This window comes from Nymphaea colorata, chromosome 8, assembly GCF_008831285.2.
Source record: "Nymphaea colorata isolate Beijing-Zhang1983 chromosome 8, ASM883128v2, whole genome shotgun sequence".
NCBI classification, from domain to species: Eukaryota; Viridiplantae; Streptophyta; class Magnoliopsida; order Nymphaeales; family Nymphaeaceae; genus Nymphaea; species Nymphaea colorata.
Genome location: NC_045145.1, coordinates 12,017,017 through 12,040,436, shown reverse-complemented (window position 1 = coordinate 12,040,436; position 23,420 = coordinate 12,017,017). Strand labels below are relative to the sequence as shown.

At 41.8% G+C, this 23,420-nt stretch overlaps 1 protein-coding gene across 1 annotated transcript in view; it reads left to right on the top strand.

Annotated features, from left to right (window-relative positions):
• Positions 1-21,474, top strand: part of LOC116259652 (uncharacterized) — a 32,745-nt gene extending 11,271 nt beyond the window's left edge. Inside the window, exons 3-4 of the mRNA XM_031637513.2 lie at positions 20,542-20,640; positions 20,951-21,474. Of these exons, the coding sequence (XP_031493373.1) occupies positions 20,542-20,640; positions 20,951-21,229 (378 nt within the window). The 3' untranslated portion in view covers positions 21,230-21,474. The remainder of the gene's footprint in view (positions 1-20,541; positions 20,641-20,950) is intronic.
• The last annotated feature ends 1,946 nt before the right edge of the window (positions 21,475-23,420 follow it).

Genomic DNA, 23,420 nt, shown 5'->3' with positions numbered 1-23,420 from the left:
TTTTAAGTTTTTAACGTTTTAACATCATCTAACGCTAAAATGGTTGAAAACCCTAAACCTCAAATACGTCTTCTTCCTCCTTCGACGCATTTCTCACTGACTGCTGCAATCTCTTTGGCGACCGGCAACTACAGTGGACGAATGGTGGTGACCGGTGACGGTATTTTGCTTATTTTTTGTGAATCCTCTCGACTGACGCTTGTGTTTTCGACGGTCGGCGGCAACTTGTTCCTCCGGCGGCGATTACAACCATACGTTCGGTTGTTTTTCTGGTTGCTTTCTCTGGTTCTTCAAATCCCATCTTACAGTCCCTTTCTTTGTTTTATTAATCTATTGTATGTCGTTTTGATTTCGTTTTTAGGTTTTTTTGTTTCTTGTTGTTCGTTTGAAATTTTTAACGATGCATCTTAATTTGGTCTGTCTTCTGAATAAGTGAATGTTCTATGGACTGTTTTTATTTGTTTTATGTTTCTGTTTTCTTGGTTTCGGTCATCAAGACTCTGCCAGACAGCCACTCAAGGCTTATGAGTGCTGCTAAGCCTGCTATAAATACACTTAGAACAGAAAAATAGCATTATAGGTTATAATGCTATGTTTCTGTCCTGACTGTTATGTTTTTTTTATCATTAAAATGATTAAATCAGTAATTTTTGGCTGCAGCCTGCACTGACTTTTACTGTTTTACAGTTTGACTTGTTTAGCATGTTCTGTTTACCTGTTTAACATTTCCTCTTTAACCATGGCTTGAGTTGTGACTTGTTTATCAAGAAAGCTGGAATATTTGCATGTTAATTACTTCCACACTGTGTTTTGGATCATGATTTATGAATATGCTATTCTGTTTGTAATTTTTTGATATATATATATATGTGTGAATATGTTATTCTGTTTGAAATTTTTTGATATATATATATATATATGGCCGCATGTGTGTACGGCCGTACCCCCTGTGAGAATCTTCACTAAAACGCCACCGAATCACGTCTCTCCGTCTGAAAATAAGGAGGATGGAGAATAGAGAATAGAAGAAAGCAATGAAGGGAAGAGAACCGTCGGCCAATACAGCCACACGATGTTTGATCTCTATTATTAAAACATAAACCTAATTAGGTTATAACAAAAAAGAGGAATAAAACATGAAGTAATTACAAGAGATGCCACCACTTAGGTGTGAAAACATAAAAACAAAGTGGATCGGGTCTGAACAGACCTGATCCTCTTACACTTATACGTACAGACTTAACAGCCCCCCTCAAGTTGTGCATGAGATTTGATCATGCACAACTTGTTTTTCAAATCCCAAAAATGCTGCCCTGTAAGACCTTTGGTAAAAAGATCCGCTATCTGTTCACTGGTGGATATATAAGTAGGCAAGATCTCGGCTTCTTCAACCTTCTGACGAATGAAGTGTTGATCAATCTCAATGTGCTTGGTACGATTATGCAAAACGGGGTTGAAGACAATTTTGACGGCGCTTTGATTGTCGCATAGCAATGAGGACTGAACAATAGGTAGATGAAGCTCTCCAAGCAAATGTCGTAACCATGATGCCTCAGCTGTCCTTGCAGCCATTGCTCTATACTCTGCCTCAGTGCTAGATCGTGCAACTGCACGCTGCTTTTTACTGCTCCAACAAATGATATTAGAATCAAGAAAAAGGCAGAAACCTGAAACTGAGCGTCGGTCATCAGGATCTCCTGCCCAGTCTGCATCAGTATAAGTATATATGCTATGTCCAAGAGAAACATTGGGACACTTTGTATAGATCAATCCATCCCCAAGAGTAGCTTTGAGATACCGTAAGATCCGCTTAGCGGCATCCATATGTCCTTCTGTGGGTGCATGCATAAATTGAGAGATCTGATTTACAGCATAGACTATGTCTGGGCGGGTAAAGGTAAGGTATTGTAACATACCAACAATGCTGCGATAGAAGGTAGGATTTGAATAGGCAGCGGTTCCATCAGAGGCAGCCAATTTAGTGTTTAGAACACTAGGAGTAGTTATGGGTTTGCAATTAATCATACCTGCTCTGTCCAAAATATCAAGAGTATACTTATGCTGCGTAAGAGTCAATCGATCATTTGCTCTGTCAAGTTCAACACCCAAGAAGTACCGAAGTTCACCGAGATCTTTCATCTTGAATTCTTGCTGCAACAGATCCTTAACATAAGATATATGAGAAGAAGAATTCTCAGTTATAACAATATCATCTACATAGATAAGTAACCAAGTAGTAGCTTCTTCGGTATGATACATAAACAAGGAATGATCTAGAGAGCTTCGTAGAAGACCAACTTGTTGTATATGATGAGAAAACCGATCGAACCATGATTTAGAAGCTTGCTTCAGCCCATATAAAGACTTGTGTAACTTACAAACCCATTTTTGAGGATCATGAGTATTGTAGCCGGGAGGTTGCTCCATGTATACCTCTTAAGAATCCCATGAAGAAAAGCATTTTTGACATTTAACTAATAAAGAGGCCACCCATATGAGACTGCAAGAGAAATAATCACACGTATTGTGCCCATCTTGATAACCGGATTGAATGTTTCATCATAATCTTCCTTATATTGCTGTGTGAAACCGCGCGCTACAAGATGTGCTTTATGTCGATCAATGCTACCATCTGGCTTATATTTCAGTTTGCAGACCCATTTGGAGCCCACAACATTCTTATCAGTTGGACGAGGGACAATCTCCCAAGTCTGACACTCATGCAAGGCTGCCATTTCCTCATTCATAGCTTCAACCCAACATTTTTCCTTACTTGCATGGTGATAGGATTTTGGTTCGACCTTCTTCCTGACTTTTGTCATAAACAACTGAAAATCTAAAGAAAAGTTGTTATAACTTACCCACCGATCAATGTGATGTCGCACACGTTGGGACTGACGTGGGGCTGCAGTAGGAGCTGATCGCCTAGAGTACACAAGGCTTGAGAACCGACTATGTATAGGTGAATCATGGGGTTGTGAGGATGAGGGCATGCTGTCCAAGGAATCGCTCACAAGTGTCTCAGGCTCATTAACATCTTGCTCCTTGTGCTCAATCAAACGGTCAGCCCCTTGTCTTAGGATTTCAGCATGCAGCCAAGTATCATAAACCTCATTTTTATCCTTGAGTGTCATGCAAGTAGCCTTGGGATCTTGTAACCTGTTTTCATAAAAAACAACATGCCGTGAAATATGAACACGCCCAGTTTTAGGGTTGTAACATCTATAACCCTTGTAGTTTTCTGCATACCCTATAAATCTGCACAAAATAACACGATCTTGAAACTTGTTACGCAAGGAAACATCAACATGCACATAGCAAACACATCCAAAAACACGCAATTCCTCATAGCGTGGCTGCTCTTGATGTAATAAAAAATATGGGGATTTGCCATCAAGCAAAGCCAATGGCAGTCGATTTATAACATGGACAGCCGTATGAAAAGCCTCAGTCCACAATGTCATGGGTAAGTCTGAGTCATGCATCATGCTGAGCGCGCTTTCAACAATATGTCTATGTTTCCGTTCAGCAATTCCATTTTGCTGAGGAGTATGTGGGCATGAAATCTATCTAGTGATCCCATTATCTAGTATATACTCAGTAAATTCATTAGAAATAAATTCACCACCACCATCACATTGAAAATGCACAATATTACTAGAGTATTTATTTCGAACCAAGGCATGGAATTGAGTAAACAAACGGAAAACTTCAGATTTGTGTTTCATGAAGTGTATCCAAGTATGTCGGGAATATGAATCTATAAAAATGACATAGTACCTACTCCCAGAAGAAGAGGGAATTGGAGCAGGCCCCCAAACATCAGAATATATGGTGTCAAAAATCTTTGAAGCTCTTTTATTAATTGACTGAAAATGAAGGGCATGGCTCTTACAAAGATGACAACTCGAGCACATGCTGGACTCACTGACTGAACTCAGACTGGACTTATCTAAGAGCCCGTCTGCAACAAGACTTTGAACAAAAGACTGACTACAATGAGCTAACCGACCATGCCAAATGGATGGCTTATTATACTCTGCGACATTGACTTCATTATGACTTGAAGAACATGAATCTGGAGGGTGAGGTTTGGACAGCTTTGGAGCTTCTTCAAGGACATACATATCTCCTTTGCGAGTGCCCTCAGCGAATGTGTTCTTGGTTTGAGCATCTTTGACATAAACAGAAGATGGTGTGAATTCAACAGAGGAGTGAGTATCATCAATAAGTTTGGACACTGAGATAATATTTTTCTTGACACTTGGAACAACAAGGACATTCTTTAATGGAATGGAAGAAGAACCCATGGATATTTGTGCATTTCCAATGTGCGATATTGTGTGATGGGAACCATCTCCCGTGACTACTGAGCCTTGATCTAAATAAGGGGAAACACTAGAGAGATTACCTGTGTCACCAGTAACGTGGGCTGCTGCTCCAGAATTCACATACCACTCTCTTTGCTCATTTTGCTTCAAGTTAAGTTTGGATAAGGTTGTCATTAGAAGTTGTTGCACGTCTGCTGAAACCTTTGAAGTTGGATTTGATCCAGATGAGGATGGAGTTGACCCCGCTGCTGTCCTGTTCTCGCGCTTGACCTGACTATTCTTGTTCTGAGGATTGTGCCAACATTCTGATTTTACATGCCCCTTCTTGTTGCAATAGAAGCATGTCGGAATTCTTCTAGATGTGGCAGAGGTAGTATTCATGCTTGGCGGTGTTGGGAGAATCCCTCTTCCCATGCCTGCTTGAGGAGTCCAAGAACGAGTGCGATTTCCTTGCAGTGCGTGAGTTCCTGTGATCAGTACATTGTGGCTGTTGGAAGGAACCAGATTATGTCGTTGAACTCGACTAGCTTCATGTTGAAAAAGCTTGGCCTTTAGATCTTCAAAAGATGGGAGAACAGGTAAGTCTTCCAAGGCTGTGCAAAAAATATCAAATTCTATTCCCAGTCCACTCAAGGTGGGCATACATATCAAACATGCCCAACTTGGATACATTTCTCTCAAACTAAGTCAAAGGTAAGACTTTAGTGTAGTTTGGTCTTCAGACTTCATATATGGTAGAACTAACTCTCTGACATCAATCCTCTCCCAAATGAAGTGGCGGTCAATCTCGATATGTTTTGTTCGGTCACACAGGTTGTTGGTCAGATTGATTGCGGACTTGTTATCACAGTACATTTTCATAGGTCCTTCAGTCTTCATTCCAGTATCAGTCAACAATACTTTCAGCCACAATAGTTCTAACACTCTCATAGCAATAGCCCTATATTTAGCCTCTGCACTTGAGCGAGAACAAACATCTTGTCTCTTGCTTCTGCAAACAACTAGATTCTTTCCAAGTAGACGCAATACCCTAAGGTGGATTTTTTTAGTATCAACATAGCCTGCCCAGTCTGCATCAGAATACCCTTCAATCTCAGATTCTCGATAGACCCTTGTTTCACATATAGAAGCCCTTTGCCAGGATTCCTCTTCAGGTAGCACAATGTTTTGTCGACAGCCTTCAAGTGAGCATCTGTAGGTGCATGCATGAATTGACTCATCACATTAACAGCAAATGTGATATCAGGTCTAGTCAGAATGAGATAGATCAATCTTTCAACCAGACGTTGATACCTCCCCTTAGCTTCTTCACAAAAAGGTTCTCCATCCTTAATACTGAGTTTGTGCTCAGCATCTAGAGGAGTAGAAGCCGGTCTATACCCTAGTTTTCCTGTCTCTTTTAGTAAATCCAAGGTATATTTCCTCTGAATCAGCACAAGGGTTGTACCTGACCTACCAATCTCGATACCCAGAAAATATCTTAGTTTGCCAAGGTCCTTGAGATCAAATTCGGCAGCCAATAAACCCTTTAATCGTGTTATCTATTCTTCATCATCACCTGTAACAATCATATCATCAACATAGACTAACAAAAGAGTAACCTTACCCTCTTTTTTTACAGAGTATGATCTCCATTTTCTTGATCGTAGCCATGTTGTTTCATCACAAATCTAAGATGTTCAAACCATGCTCGGGGCGATTGCTTGAGCCCATATAGAGCTTTCTTCAGTTTACAGCATTTTTCCAGACACATGTACACCTCCTCTTCAAGGTCACTATTGAGAAGGACATTCTTAACGTCAAGTTGGTACATCTTCCACTCCTTCAATACTGCTAGAGAAATGATAACTCTAACAGTCTTCATCTTTGCAACGAGAGCGAAGGTCTCCAAGTAGTCAATCTCATACTTCTAACTGAACCCCTTGGCAACAAAGCGAGCTTTGTACCTCTCAGCATTCTCATATGGTTTGTACTTAATGGTGTAGACTTACTTAGATCCAACCAGATGAACCGCTTCAGGGATCTCTACCACTTCCCACGTCTGGTTTCTGTTCAAGGCCTCCATCTCTTCTTTCATAGCATGAGTTCACTTGGGATCACTCTAAGCTTCTGTAACAGTCCTGGAAATCACAACCAAAGAAAGAGAAGATACAAAGCATTTGTAATCCTTGCTCAGTCTAGAATATCATACGAAGTTGTCAATCGGGTGTCGAGTACATGACCTGACACCCTTTCTCAGGGCAATGGGAAGCTCTTCATTTGCAACTTCAGTCTGAATCTCCCGAGCACGACTTAGGTCATCCAGGGAATGAATAGCATTGGGATTGGGGGTATAATTCTCACCACTAGTCACCTCCTCAGTACGTATTTTTCGCCTAGAGTAAACCTACCCAAACAAGTGATTTCGTTCCTCCTCAATCCCAATAGAGCACCCTTCATCCCTCTCATGCTCAGGCACATCTGCAACAGTATGATTTTCTTCCCGCTTATAATCCAAAAAATCTGTGAATTGAATCTCTTGACTTTGAGAATGCTCTTCCATTGATATAGACTTCTCCCCCTAAAAAGGATTCTCACAAAAGTAAGAGACATGTTCCAAGAAGGTGACATCCTTGGTAACATAAACTCGACCAGTGGTAGGATTAAGGCACTTATACCCCTTTTGAGTAGGAGAGTACCCAACAAAAACAACCTTAATAGACCTTGGATCAAGTTTTTTCACATGAGGACTGTGATCATGAATAAAGCAAACACATCCAAAGACACGAGGTGGGAGGAGAAAGGGTTGACGACTCCCTGGAAGCATAGAGTGGGGAGTCTGTCCATTTAGCACACGACTAGGCATACGATTGATTAGATATGCACTAGTGAGAACAGCATCACCCCAATATTGTTTTGGAAGATTCCTTTGAAACAAGAGAGCCCTGGTGACATTGAGTAACTGACGATTTTTTTCTTCTCAGCTGCCCCATTTTGTGGAGGGGTATAAATGCAGGATGTGTCATGAACAATCCACTTTTTTCGAAAGAAATCTTCAACAGATTGACACACATACTCACAAGCATTATCAGACCGGAAGGTCCTAACAGATCCACCATATTGGGTCTCCACAAGAAGAATGAAGGTCTATATGACATGAGGCGCTTCACTACGGTCTTTTAACAAGTAAACAAAGGTACTCCTAGAGAAATCATCTATAAAGGTTATAAAGTATTGAAAACCTTGACGGGTATAAATTCCCGAAGGCTCCCACACATCAGAATGAATCAAAGAGAGAAAACTTCAATGACACGACTGGTAGAAATAGGTATGAAGCCCTAACATGTTTAGCAAATTGACGTACATCACAAGATATCATAGACATTGTAGAAACACGCAATGGAGGAAGAAAAAGAAGACAAAACACAAGATATACGTAGAAAACCTCAGGAAGAGGTGAAAAACCACAGAGAAGCTCTAACCTAGGGGCAAAACCGCAACCCTAGGGGAGAGAAAATTATTTCCACTTAATCAACTGAATTACAATAAGTGGAGATTATAAGAGAGAGAGAGGTAGAGAGCCCTGCCTAGGGTACCGAGCCAGCCTCGGTATCCGCGCCCATGGGACTGGGTCCATATCCGGACCCGGTTCCCTATTACAAGATATTCTAACACTCCCCCTCAAGCTTGGCATACATGTCGAACATGCCAAGCTTGCTAACATTCTTTTCAAATTGAGATGTACATAAGGCTTTAGTCAAAACATCTGCAACTTGATCTTTAGACTTCATATAAGGCAGGATCAATTCCTTTGAATCTATGCGTTCCCGTATGAAATGGCGATCTATCTCCACATGTTTGGTTCTGTCATGAAGGACCGGATTATTAGCTAGGTTAATCGCAGACTTGTTGTCACAATACATCTTCATCTTCTCTTCCATTTCAACCCCAATATCTGCTAGAAGAATCTTTAGCCATAACATTTCTGTAACCCCCATAGCAACTGCCTTGTACTCAGCCTCAGCATTGGATCTAGAACAGACTTCCTGCCTTTTACTCATCCATACCACCAGGTTACCCCCTCAGAAAGGTACAGTACCCTGTGGTAGACCTTCTAGTATCTGTGCACCCTGCCCAATCGGCGTCAGAGTATCCTTCAATATTCAGTTGGTCCTACTGAGTATACAGTAATCCTTTTCCTGGGTCATTCTTTAGGTACCCCAACACTCTTTCTGCACTCTTCCAGTGACAATCAGTAGGAGCATGCATAAACTGACTCAACACATTTACAGCATAAGTAATATCAGGGCGAGTAAGAGTAAGATAAATAAGCTTACCAACCAGCCTCTGATATCGTCCTTTTCCTTCCTCATTCAGGATGTTACCAGTTTTGATACTTATCTTTGTACCAGACTCCATTGGAGTTAGAAATGGCCTGCATCCCAGTTTACCTATCTCCTTTAGAAGATGCAGAGTGTACTTCCTTTGGCTCATAACAAGTCCTGTCTCTGATCGAGCAATCTCTATTCCCAGAAAGTACCTTAATTTTTCCAGATCTTTAAGATCAAATTCAGCAACTAATCTCTCTTTCATCTTCCTTTTCTCTTCTTCGTCGTCACCTGTGACAATCATATCATCAACATATACAAGAAGAAGGCTCACCAGACCATTTCTCTACTTAATGAATAGGGTGTGATCACCGTTTCCCTGTTTGTATCTATTAGTCTTCATTACTACCCTTAGTCTTTCAAACCATGCTCTAGGAGATTGCTTTAGTCCATACAAGGCTTTCTTGAGATGACAACATTTTCCGCTTTGGGCATACCCAGGAGGCATGCTCATATAGACCTCTTCCTCTAGATGGCCGTTCAGGAATGCATTCTTGACATCAAGCTGGTCCATGCTCCACTTCTTTTGCACTGCTAGTGCTAAGATGACCCTCACTATCTTCAGTTTAGCAACATGAGCAAAGGTTTCAAGATAATCAATTCCATATTTTTGGCTGAACCCCTTTGCCACTAGGCGAACCTTATACCGTTCCATAGTATCATCAGGTTTGTACTTCACATTAAACACCCACTTGGAACCAACTAAGTGAGTCCCCTTGGGAATATCAACCACTTCCCAAGTGTTGTTCTTTGCCAAGGCATCCATCTCATCTGTCATGGCCTGTAGCCATTTAGGATCCTCTTTAGCATCTTCCACACACCTGGGAATCACATACATAGACAAGGAAGTAATAAAGCATTTGTAATCCTTGCTGAGTTTCGCATATGAAACAAATCTCTGAATGGGGTGAGAAGTACATGACCTGGCCTTGCGCAAGGCTATGGGAAGATCTTCATTTAGTGGACTTGGTTCATTCGGGGAACTCACAGGATTGGGATTGGTTACATCAACATCTTCAAGCACATCTTTCTTCTTCCTGGTGTACACCTGTCCAAACAAATGACCACGGGCAGTGGGCTGTTCATCTTCAGGGCCCCCTTCCACATGACTGTCTCTATCATCTCTGACTGTGTCTGCCACACTGTGACTAACCTTGTAGTCCAAGAAATCCATAAACTGAATCAGCTGGTTTGAAGAATACTCTTCCACACTGTTTCCTATACACTCCCCCTGAAGAGGATTCACAGGAAAGTACGCCTCATGTTCATGAAAGGAAACATCCCGGGAGACATAAATTTTGGAGGTGGTAGGATCAATACATTTGTATCCCTTCTGAGTTGAGGAATACCCCAAGAAGACAGCTTTGATAGACCGAGGGTCAAGCTTCTTGAGGGTTGGACTGTGGTCATGGACAAAACAAATACACCCAAACGCCCGAGGAGTAAGAGGCCAAGGATTATGAGTGGGCATAAGCACAGAATAAGGGGAACGACCATTCAACACACGAGTAGGCATATGATTAATTAGGTGAGCACTAGTGAGAAGAGCATCACCCCAGTAGCGCTTAGGAACGTGTCTATGAAACATAATAGCCCGGGTGACATCTAATAAATGGCAATTTTTCCATTCAGCCACGCCATTTTGGGGAGGTGTGTAACTACAGGACGTCTCATGAACAATACCCTTGCTCCTCAAGAAATCATCTAGGGATTGGGAGGCATACTCTCGAGCATTATCAGTGCGGAAAGCCTGAACAGATGTCTGAAATTGAGTCTCAACAAATGCAACAAAATTTTTGACAATGACGGGAACTTCACTACGTTCTTTCAACAGGTACACGAACGTATAATGGGAGTAGTCATCAATAAGAGTCATAAAGTAATGGAAACCACGACAAGTGGGTACTCCCGAAGGACCCCAAACATCAGAGTGAACCAAAGCAAACGGACGGGTGGTTTTATTGAAAGAAATAGGGTACGAAGCCCTAACATGTTTAGCCAACTGACACACTTCACAGGTGAAGGAGTCCATGGAAACAGAAGTAAAAAACCTAGGAAACAACTTCTTAATCAACCGGAATGGGAGATGTCCAAGCCGCTCGTGCCATCGTATGATAGTAGATCTGTCCTCCACGCCTGACAACTGTCCACTAGTGGTTGAAATGAGAGCAGAAGCAACCTGCATGGGCAGTCTGTAGAGTCCATCAATAACCGAACCAATCCCAATCTTCTTCCATGTCACCAAGTCCTGCAGGAAACAACGATCAGCAGAGAAGATTAGATTGCAATTGAGTTCTTTGGTAATACCGCTGACAGATAACAGATTCACAGGAATATTGGGAACATGAAGAGCATTATGAAGACAATATTTATTCAACAAGGACAAACTCCCTTTTCCAGCCACAGAAATAGAAGACCCATCAGCCATAGACACGCGTTGCTGCCCGGAAGACAATTTGTATTCTTGAAACATCTTAGGGTCCCCTGTCATATGATGCGTAGCTCCGCTGTCAACAATCCAATCACCAAGAGAGGAATTACCTTGATCGCTTGTGGCAACAAGAGCTTGGGCTAACTTAGCTCCCTCAAACGTGGATGCTTCCTCCGGAGTAGTAGAGGCCATAGATAGCCGGCTGATGTAAGCTTGCAATTCCTTGATTTGATCAGAGGAGAGCTTTGATTTTTCAACACTCGAGGAGCTATCCTAACTAGAAGTAGGCACAGGAGGACCCCGCCGACTAGAAGGAGGACGACCACAGGTAAGCCGCTTTTCAGGGTGAATATCCCAACAGAAATCAACAGAATGCCCCAACTTGTTACAATGACTACAACGTCGAACAGGACGCTGTCCAGTCCCTGAAGTACGGCTAACAAAGGTTGAGGGGGAACTCCCATGACTGGAGTCAATATGCATCACATGACGTCGTTGTTCCTCAGATTCCACCCAAGCATACACTTCCTCAATCCCAGGGATCTCATCACAGTTGAGAATTTGACTCCTAATGGATTCAAATTCATCACGCAGACCTCCAAGAAAAATAAAGGTCCGGTCCATCCATTCTTTTTCTCAGTACAAGGCATGATCAGAACCACAATTCCAGTCATCATTCACATGATAGTTTAGTTCCTCCCATTTAGTTTTCAGGGCTGCATAGAAGGATGCCACAGACAAGTCACCCTGTTTAAGGGAGTAGATGCTACGTTTAATCTGGTACGTACGCAGGACTCTTTTCTTACGGCCATACATTCTCGCAAGCACAGTCCACATATCATAGGCGGTCGACTTTCGCAAAATAAGTGGCTGAATATCAGCAGAAACAGAGCTAATGATCCACACTTTAACTTGACTGTCTTCCAATGCCCAAGTCGCCCAATGAGGATCTGTTTTACTGGGCGCAGGTTTCTCTCCCGTGATATGAGAAAGACGACTGCGACTAGTAATCCCTATTTCGAGTGCAGCAGACCAAGAGAGATAGTTGTCTTTATTCAGCCGAATGCAGGTGACTTGAACCAGCAAGTGTTCGCTCTTGGTATTGTTGTTTGTGTCAAAGGCAACATCGATCTTGGGAGTCATTTCTTCTGCCATCAGGAACACCAAAGAGAGACAAAAAACAACACCAGGAAACACGACCAGGGTTGTGGCCCAAGAACCACGATGATGGCACAGGAGGCAACGGCGCCAAGATGACGCCGGCGATGGAACAGGCAACGGCGGCGGCGCTAAGAAGACGACGGCGTTGGCGGCTCAAGGAGAACCGGCGGCGGGAAAGCACAAAGCATCGACGGAATCACACGATCACCGAACAAATCCCACACGCGCTGGCTCTGATACCATGTAGAAACACGCAATGGAGGAAGAAAACGAAGACAAAACACAAGATATACGTGGAAAACCTCAGGAAGAGGTGAAAAACCACGGAGAAGCTCTAACCTTGGGGCAAAACCGCAACCCTAGGAGAGAGAAAATTATTTCCACTTAATCAACTAAATTACAATAAGTGGAGATTATAAGAGAGAGGTAGAGAGCCCCGCCTAGGGTACCGAGCAAGCCTCGGTATCCGCACCCATGGGACCGGGTCCATATCTGGACCCGGTTCCCTATTACAAGATATTCTAACAGACATGTCCAAACTGGAGTGCATATAGTGGGGAGTCCGTCCATTTAGCACACGATTGGCCGAAAGGAAGATGTCCAAGGCGTTCATGGCAATACAAAAATAACTGAAGACAATCATTTCTCCTCTCCTTTGTTCTGTTGACAGCTGTCATAAGAGCAGTGGCCACACGGATGGGTAATCGATATAAGCCTTCAGACACCAAACTAATCTCATTCCTCTTCCCTATCACCAAGTCCTGCAAAACACAACGATTTGTAGAAAATATGAGTTCACAATTCAGCTCTTTTGTAATTTTGCTGACAGACAAGAGATTCAAGGGAAGATGAGGAACATGTAAGGCGCCATGCACTAAGAATTTGTTTAACAAAGAAAGACTCCATTTTCCTGCCACAGAGGTAAAGGAACCATCGGCAAGAGAAACACGTTCCTTTCCTGATGAGAGCTTATATTCATGGAAGAGCTTAGGATTGCTAGTCATGTAGTGGGTAGCACCACTGTCAACAATCCATTCTCCCATACAAGAATTACCTTTTTCTCCAGAGATGGCAAGAGCATGGTTAATCCTCACATCATCTGACGCTTTGGCCTGACCAACATCAATCTGACTCAGATATGCACAGAGCTCACGAATCTGTTCTGCAGAGATAGAAGCTTTCCCTCCACTAGAGTTGGTTGCATCAGAAACAGGTCCCAACAAAACTCCATGGTGTGACCTGTTTGCTTGCAGTGCATACATTTTCGAGGAGGTCGGGCAGCTCCCAAAGAGGCACGGCTAACCAGAGCAGACCTTTCATTATATGAGGTGTGATCCCTGTTTCTTCCACTTATAACCACACGCCTTTGCTCTTCAGCTTCAACACAGGAGTAGACATCTTCAATACTACACAATTCTTCCGAGTTAAGAATTGATACACTCGAACAGTCTTCTTCTTTTGGCCATACATTTGTTCTAAAATATCCCACATATCTCTTGCAGTCCTCTTACGAAGGATAAGGGGTTGAATATCATAAGATACAGAATTGACAATCCAAGTTTTAACTTGGTTGTCCTCAAGAAACCAAGTGTCCCAAGCAGCACTAGTCTCAACAGTTTCAACCTTCCTCCCATTAACATACACAATCCTGCCTTGACCAGCAACCCCCTTAGTGATTGCAGCGGACCATTGGAGGTAATTTTCTTTGGTCAAACGAATAGTGGTAACCTGGACAGGTATGTTTTCAGTTTTAGCAGTCCCAACCTCAGTATGACCAGTATTCATAGTAGAAGAGGATGAATCTGCCATCCCACAACAATGATATAACCACCAACACCAAGGAGAGAGAGACAGCAGGGCGCAACAACAAACACAGAAAACAAGGTAGATGATAAAAAACAAAGAGAGATTACTTGCTGAAACGATGATAGGCACCATTGGGACTGGACGATGCAGCAGAAGTGGGCGATGTCTCAGACTGAACAATAATGGAACTTCAGGCCAGAGAGGGGAGCAGTAAGGAGGCGACAGGGAGCAGAGACGGGAAGGGGAGTCGTCTCTTGTCTGCAGCAGAGGCCCGGGAGCAGCGGGAGCAAGAACGAGCAACTCTAAACGTTGGAGGCGACAACTAGAAGATGCTGCAGGGAGACGCTGAAGAAATTGCAAACGCTGGGCGATAGTGGAGGCGGTCGATGGTGGAAGAGCTCACAAAGGCGGGCGACGGTGGAGAAGCTCACAGAGGCGGACGGCGGTCTCGGGCGACAGTGGACCTCGGGCAACAGTGGAGCAGAAGGAGCACCGTCGGGCGATGGAGGAGCTCGCTGAAGAGGCAGAGCGTCGAGCGATGATACCAGGCAGAGCAGAAGGAGCACCATTGGGCAATGGAGGAGCTCGCTGAAGAGGCAGAGCGTCGGGCGATGTTGGGATCCCACAGCAAAAAACGACGGTGTCCACCGGAACTTCACGGTGGCAGAGGGTCTTCCATCAAACAGAGTCGAGGGATTCTTCGTCAAATCTGAACAGTAATCTTAGAAACTATTCGGCTCTGATACCATGTAGAAACAAAAACAAGAGAAAAACACGATGTAACGTGGAAAACCCCTCAACAAGAGGGAAAAAACCGCGGGTGAGGAGGACTGGTGCCCACTAGCAACCAGACACTCTCTCTCTTAGAATATTATTCACACTCAAGAATGAGGGTTTACACAGGTTAAGTAGGGCAATAACAGTAACACTGGATCGGGTTCAGATCCAGACCCGAATAGGTGACCCAAATACACCATAAGTCAACACACCCATTGACATACCGTGCATCCCAAATAATTCAATAATGGCCACATACTATGTGATGTAAACGATATATTTTGAATGCTTTTGTTATCATTTAGGTATATGAATGAAGTTGAGTTGAACCAATTGTTCGTGTTGGCTTGTAGTGCTTATTTTGTCAGTACAATAGGCTCTTTACGAGAATACATGCTGCTGATCTTGTTTCCCCACCGTGTTTACAGATAGCCAACTGAGGCTTTGGATGGATAATGAAATGTTTCATCATTGCTTCTGACAAAAGTATTAAACTTTAGTTCTTGCATAAACATACGATTGAGTGATTTGAGAATTTGGTTAAACTATAATGACACAAGTGAGCTTGATGGTTGTCCTTATAGTTTAAAGGCATAGCTTGTGACAGGAATGAAAGGTGAGAATTCAGTTACCTTTTGAAATGCCTCCCTTCATCCTCCTGACTACCCACAGCATGGATGGACATGCATGCGCTTCAACTGAAAGAGGATTTTTTTTTTCTGTCATTTGTAAATCAAAAGCTTGAGCCTTGAGATGCTTGGCCTATAGTGTACTCCTATTAGCTTGTCTATGGTTTATGTGTTTTCATATTAAATGCCTCTTAAGATGTTGGAGGCATTCTAAAAAATGTTTCCAATAGTTTGAACTTTGAACATATGGTGATGTCATTAGCATTTTGGAGATTATTTCACGGTCAATTTAAAATATCTGAGATTGTTGTGACATTAACCTGAGATATTCCAAATGTTGTCCTCAGATTTTCAAAAAATCTCTTTTTTCATATCTTTAAGAATGTGATTTTTTTTCCTTAGTTCTTTTGTGTCCAAAATGTTTACTTGTTTCCATACATTTTTGCAAGAAGAATGTTGGGGAACCTACTGTTTCATGGTCCTTTATTATTCTTTATGTTTTACAAGTTTTAAAACGTGGAAGATCTATTCAATATTTTTTAGGAGAAGCCACTTCCTCAAAAAGAACTCATCCGAGGAAAACCTACCAAGAAATTTCCAAGAAAATACTGGGGTGACTATGGTGGAAGAAAATTGTGGTCTTTGTGGTTATTTTTATAGTTTTCATTTTTCTCTGACATTTCGTCAAATATGTTAGGAGAACTAGGGACCCTTTTTTCCCTGGTCTGTTGCATTGATCTCTGTTGACGGATCTTGATGTATGGGTCCGGGTCTGGACCCGATCCAGTGTGTCCTGGGTTGGGCATACTTATACCATTGTAAACCCTAATCTTGTAGTTAATGAAGTTTTCTAAGAGAGAGAGAGTCTGAAGGCTAGTGGGCACCAGACCTCCTCACCCGTGGTTTTTTCCCTCAGCAACTCCATTTTGAGGGGGTGTATAACTACATGATGTCTCATGAACAATCCCCCTCTTTCGAAGGAATTTCTCGACAGTGAGGCACATATACTCACGAGCATTATCGGACCGAAAGGTCTTGACAGACCCACCATACTGGTTTTCCACTAGGAAGGTGAAGGTTTCTATAATATGAGGCACTTCGCTACGGTCTTTCAACAGATAAACAAAAGTACACATTGAATAATCATCTATGAAAGTCATAAAATACTGAAAACCACCACGAGAATGAATGCCTGAGGGCCCCCACACATCAGAATGAATCAAGGAGAAAGCTTTATTAGCACGACTATTTGAAATTAGATATGAAGCTTTAACATGCTTCACAAACTGACACACATCACAAGATAACATGGAAATGTTTAACTTGAAACATAATTCAGGGAACAATTGTTTCAAAATCCCAAAAGGGAGATGACCAAGGTGTTCATGCCAATACAAAAATAACTGACGACACTCTTCCTTCTTCTCCTCTGTCCTGCTGACTGCTGACATAAGGGCTGTGGCAACGCGTATAAGAAGCCGATACAAACCATCAGACACCAAACCAATCCCAATCTTCTTCCCAGTCACCAAGTCCTGCAAAACACAACGGTTTTTAGAAAATATAAGTTCACAGTTCAGTTCCTTGGTAATCTTGCTAACAGATAAAAGATTTAAGGGAAGATGGGGAACATGCAAGGCACCATGCACTAAAAAATTGTTCAACAAAGAAAGACCCCATTTTCCTGCCACAGAGGTAAAGGAGCCATCGGCAAGGGACATACGTTCCTTTCCCGAAGATAGCTTGTAGTCATGAAAAAGTTTGGGGTTGCCAGTCATGTGATGAGTGGCACCGCTATCAACAATCCACTCTCCCATGCAAGAAGTATCTTGTTCACCTGAAACAGCCAGTGCCTGATTGACCTTCACCTCATTTGACGTGTCTGTCTGACCAACATCAATATGGCTCAAATATGCTCGCAGCTCACGAATCTGTTCTGCAGAAATAGAAACTTTACCATCACTAGGATTCGTTGCATTCAAAACAGGCTTCTTCCCACTAGAAGACCTCCCCCTACTATTCTTCTTCTTTGGATGCAGGTCCCAACAAAAGTCCATAGTATGACCTAGTTTTTTGCAGTGTATACATTTATGGGAAGAACGGGCAGTTCCCATAGGGGCACGGCTAACGAAGGCGGACCGTTCATTGTGAGACATGGGATCCCCCTTTCTCCCACTTATGACCAGCCTCCTTTGCTCTTCAGCTTCAACATGGGAATAAACATCTTCAATACTTAACGTCACCAGAGCTTTATTGTTCCAAAGGAATCTTCCAAAATATTATTGGGGAGATGCGGTCATTACTAGTGCCTATTTGATTAATCGCATACCTAGTCGGGTGCTAAATGGTCGTACACCCTACTCCATGCTTCCAGGGAGTAGCCAACCTTTTCACCTCCCTCCTCGGGTCTTTGGATGTGTATGTTTCATTCATAACCACAGCCCAAATGTGAAAAAACTTGACCCCAAATCAATTAAGAGAATATTTCTTGGGTATTCTCCTACTCAAATGGGGTATAAATGTCTAGATCCCACCACTGGTCGAGTTTACATTACCAAGGATGTCACATTCTTGGAACATGTCTCTTATTTTGGTGAGAATTCTCTTCAGGGGGAGAAGTCAATGTCTAAGGAAGAGTATTCTCCAAGTCAGGAAATTCAGTTTATAGATTTTCTGGATTACAGGCGCGAAGAAAATTCATCTATCGAGGTGCTTGGAAAATAAGAAGATGGGATGTCTATTGAGGTACATGAACAGGAAAAGGAGGGAGAGTGTCCTACGAAGACAGAAAAAGAATGTAATCGTTTGTTTGGGCAGGTGTATTATAGGAGAAGAGTTTGTATTGACAAGGTGATTGATGGTGAGAAGTCCACTCCGAATCTCAATCCTACTTCTTCCTTGGATGACCCAAGTCATGCTCAGAAACAACCCGTTGAGAGAGAAAGTCAGACAAAAAATGAAAAGGAGGATCTTCCCATTGCCCTGAGAAAGGGTGTCAGTTCTTGTACCCAACACCCTATTGGTAACTTTGTATCTTACTCTAGATTGAGCACTGACTACAAATGTTTTGTATCCTCTTTGTTTGTAGCTGTGATTCCTAGGAATGTTACAGAGGCTCAGAGTGGCCCCAAGTAGACTCATGCTATGCAGGAAGAGATGGAGGCCTTAGACAGAAATGAGACATGGGAAGTGGTAGAGATTCCTGAAGCAACTCATTTGGTTGGGTCAAAGTGGGTCTACACCACTAAGTACAAACCAGATGGGAACATTAAGAGGTACAAAGCACGTCTGGTGGCCAAGGGGTTCAGTAAAAAATATGTGATCAACTACTTAGAAACGTTTGCCCCAGTTGCGAAGATGAAGACTGTTAGAATTATTATTTCTTTAGCGGTGCTGAAGGGTTGGGAGATGTACCAACTCGATGTTAAAAATGTCTTTCTCAATGGAGATCTTGAAGAGGAAGTGTATATGTGTATGTCTCCGGGTTTTGAGAGACTTGGAAAATGCTGTAAACTGAAGAAGGCTTTGTATGGGCTCAAACAGTCTCCCCGAGCATGGTTTGAACGTCTCAGACTTGTTATGAAGAAGCATGGCTACAAACAAGGAAATGGAGATCATACCCTGTTTGTACAGAGGATGGAGGGTAAAGTTACTCTACTGTTGGTTTATGTTGATGATATGATTGTTACAGGTGATGATGAAAAAGAGATAGCAAGATTAAAGGGTTTAGTTTACTATGTGCTGAATTTGATTTCAAGGACCTTGGCAAGCTAAAGTATTTTCTTGGTATTGAAATGGCCAGATCAGGTACGATTCTTGTGCTTAATCAAAGGAAGTATACCTTGGATCTACTGAAGGAGACTGGAAAGCTGGGATGCAGACCAGCTTCTACTCCTTTGGATGCTGGGCACAAACTCGGTAGCAAGGATGGAGAACTTTTGTGTGAAGAAGGTAAAGGGAGATATCAACGTCTAGTTGGTAGATTGATATACCTCACTTTGACTAGACCGGATATCACCTTTGCTGTAAATGTGATGAGCCAGTTTATGCATGCACCTACGGATGCACACTTGAAGGCTGTAGATAGAATCTTGTGTTACTTGAAAAAGAATCCTGGCAAGGGACTTCTATATGTGAAACAAAGGTTTATTGAAATTGAAGGGTATTCTGATGCAGACTGGGCAGGCTGTGTTGACACCAGAAGATCTACTTCAGGGTACTGCGTCTACTTGGGGGGAAATCTAGTTGCTTGGAGAAGCAAGAGACAAGATGTTTGTTCCCGCTCAAGTGCAGAGATTGAATATAGGGCAGTTGCTACTGGAGTATTAGAGTTGTTGTGGCTAAAGATTTTACTGACTGATATTGGGATAGAGATTGAAGGACCTATGAGGATGTATTGTGATAACAAGTCTGCGATTAACTTGGCTAACAATCCAGTGCTTCATGATCGAACAAAGCATGTTGAGATTGACCGTCACTTCATCAGAGAAATGTATCCAAGTCTGAAGACCAAACTGCTGATATTCTAACTAAAGCTTTACATGTAACTCCATTTGAGAGAAATGTATCCAAGTTGGGCATGTTTAATATGTATGCCCAACTTGAGGGGGACTGTTGACGGATCTTGATGTATGGGTTCGGGTCTGGACCCAATCCAGTGTGTCCTGGGTTGAGCATACTTATACCATTGTAAACCCTAATCTTGTAGTTAATGAAGTTTTCTAAGAGAGAGAGTCTAGAGGCTAGTGGGCACAAGACCTCTTCACCCGTGGTTTTTTCCCTCTAGTTGAGGGTTTTCCACGTTACATCTGTGTTCGATCTTCGTTTCTTGTGTGTTTATTATTTCTACAATCTCATGTCTTTTGTTCCTACCTTCTCTTCTCTTTTCTAGTTGGTGGTTGTGTTGCCTGCTTGATTGTGTTGTTTGAGTCCTATTTTGTTTCCTTCCTAATTTCTGAAATATATCGTACATGATTATTTTGCCAGTTGATTTGTTGTTATTGTTGTTCTCGGGTGACATATTTCTGTTTCATGTTCAGGAAAAAAAGCTCTTGCAGAAGGAGCAACAGGAAATTGAAGATGCTGAACGTGAGAGACGGAGTAAAGTTGTTGTAACGTTTGACTTAGTGGGTCGCAAGGTGCTACTTTACACTAGCTTCATGTTGCATTGGCAATTCATTCATTGCTTCCATTAATCTACAAAATCATTCATTTTGCAGATTGCTTATATAAGGATTAGCATTGATGAGTGATGTAGAGTAATAATAGCTTGTTCATTTTGTTGGCGATTCGTATCACATGTTTTATCCTTTTCTAATATATAGTCTCCCTTGTTTCACGGTAAAAGAACCAAAGGATATTCTTACTGACATATTAAATCAAATTGGGTAGCCATAAGCTTGCTTTATCCATAGTCATTTTTAATGATCAAGCATATATTATATGCAGGTGATAATGCATAAGGATGCTGCAGATACTGAAACAGAAAGTTGCTTATTGAGACCAATGGAACCCACAGAACAAAGAGATATTAATCGAATAAAGCCTAATCCAAGCATTGAGATACTCCCTGTCTTTGTTGATGGTCCACTCAAGAGCTCCAGCAGAGTGAGGAAAACAGTTAGAAGAGCGAACGGTTTATGCTTGGAGATAAGTGGGAGGGTTGAGCATGATAGCATTGAATTGCTACCATTTTCAGACGAAAATTCACAGAAGGTTATCTCATAGCACTTCTTGGCAAATCTTCAAGAGTCGCCTATTCTATCAGTGAACTCGTAGGTGAATGTTCATAATGAGAAACATGCGTGTAACCATGGATTATTGTCTTTTGTCCTCTCTACTTGTCCATATGTGAGGGTACATGAAAATCTAAAGGGTTTTAGTAAACAAATTTTCATTTGTTCAATGAAACGTATTGGAGACAAAAAGAATGTCACCGAACTGGAAAAATTTTGCTGAAGACTACCTATTGGGGATGGTAAGAGCCGTGTCGATGCTATCTTTCCCCTCCTTGCAGCGTATCTTGAGAACTAAGTGTAGAACTCTGGTTTTAAACTATGAACAATTTCAAAAATGAGCTTATGGGTTTGATTGTAACAGACTAAATATGGTACTAAACTTCTACCAAAGCAAAAATGATGAAAGGGCTAAATTTTGGTTATTACAACTTTGGATTTGGAGCTAAACAAGGCATTATGTGAATCACACCACTAGCCATTCACTTGGGGATAAATCAAGCTTACTTCGTAAAGTTTGAGCTTGCATTCAAAAATTAAGAGCCGTTCACTTTCTATGTAAAGGATCACATGGCGCCCATTCAGGGGGGCCTAACACAATAAGTTGCATTTGGGAGGTTTCATATAAAAAGGATATACCAGAAGATGGGCTGCTTTAAATGAAATTATAATTCTTACGCTCAAAATACTTATTCCTTAAAATTCTTACGCACCAAGCACTTATTCCTTTTTATCCTTTGCTTCGTATTCGCTCCTTGTTTCATGTCAGCATTTTGCTTTTATTTTGCATTTATTTTGATTGACTTAGAGGTACATTTGTGTAAGTATTGATGTCACAAAAGTGACAGTTGATTATTGGCAAGGAGAACTGCAAAGTGCAAAGGTATTCCCGATGGGTTTTCGTTGTTGAAGGGTGTTAAAGGCAGGGCATTGGGCAGGGCTGGTTTGAAGCCATTGTCAGCTGCCCAAGCCCGGGCCGCTTTGTTATTGGGACAGACTCTACCTTCGACTTTATACTTGTCGGTATTCGATGCAATGTCAACCTATATTTGAAAAAATATTTCATATTTTAATATCTCAAAAACCCTTAGTAATGTGGCAAGATTTTCTAATGGTGTCATTAGTGACATATGAAGAGTTTCTAAAATAGTCATCGACTATACACTAAGAGTTTCTAAGTGGCCGATTGCTAGTATCATATGCCGAGTAATATATATAAAGTGCGCATTGTTTCTAGTCTTTTCTTGCCAACTGTTCATCGAAAAAAAAAAATCTTTTCTTTCCAACTGATCTTATAAAACGCTATGAGTCTTTTTTATGCATGACCTAGCCGCATTTGTCAAATGCATCCATGCTTGGGTGATGTAGAATTATGTTTGGAATGACACAACCCATGATTCATCGGTAGATGATGGTTGTGGCTTTGGTATTTTTGTGTATTTTAGCACAATGATGTTATGGTTTTACTAATATATATATATATATATATATATATATATTGGCATATGATACTAGCAATTGGCCACTTAGAAAACAAATGCTCTGCCCTACATCTCTATCCATCCAAGGGATGGAGGGGCAGAGGGAGGTTCCCTTTGGTGTCCCTTCCAGTAATATATATATATATACACGATCAGACCCCCAATACCTGGACCCGGCAGAGTTTTTTTTTATTCGGGCTGGCTAGATATCAATAAAAAGCCTAAGCTCAGCCCATCACAAGCCGGGTACCTAACTCCCGATCTGGTATCTGGGTAACACATCACAGGCAGAGTACCTAACTACCCATCGGGTATCTGGCCTGTTACACACCCTTACTCAAAAGTCGTCTTTTTGTTGAATGAGACACCGAAGTTCAAGATCAAACAACAAATTTCTCTTCTTCAATTGGCCAGTCGCCTTTGAATGCATGCGTCTCTATCCACTTATTTATTATATTCCAAGAGTTGAAATTTTGAGATCTTGTGTCAACATATGAATTGTTGGGAGATGATGTGAATTGGTCATGAAGATGCAAAAAAGTTGAAGCAATTTGTTATGTTTTATGACACTGATGCAAAGCATATTTTCTATGTAAATTCTCAGTTATTGGCTAAAGTGTCTAACATGATGATTGAAAAGCGTTACATTGTAAAATTGCTTACCTGATCAAATAGCTAAAATGGACCCACTGCTGTGGATAT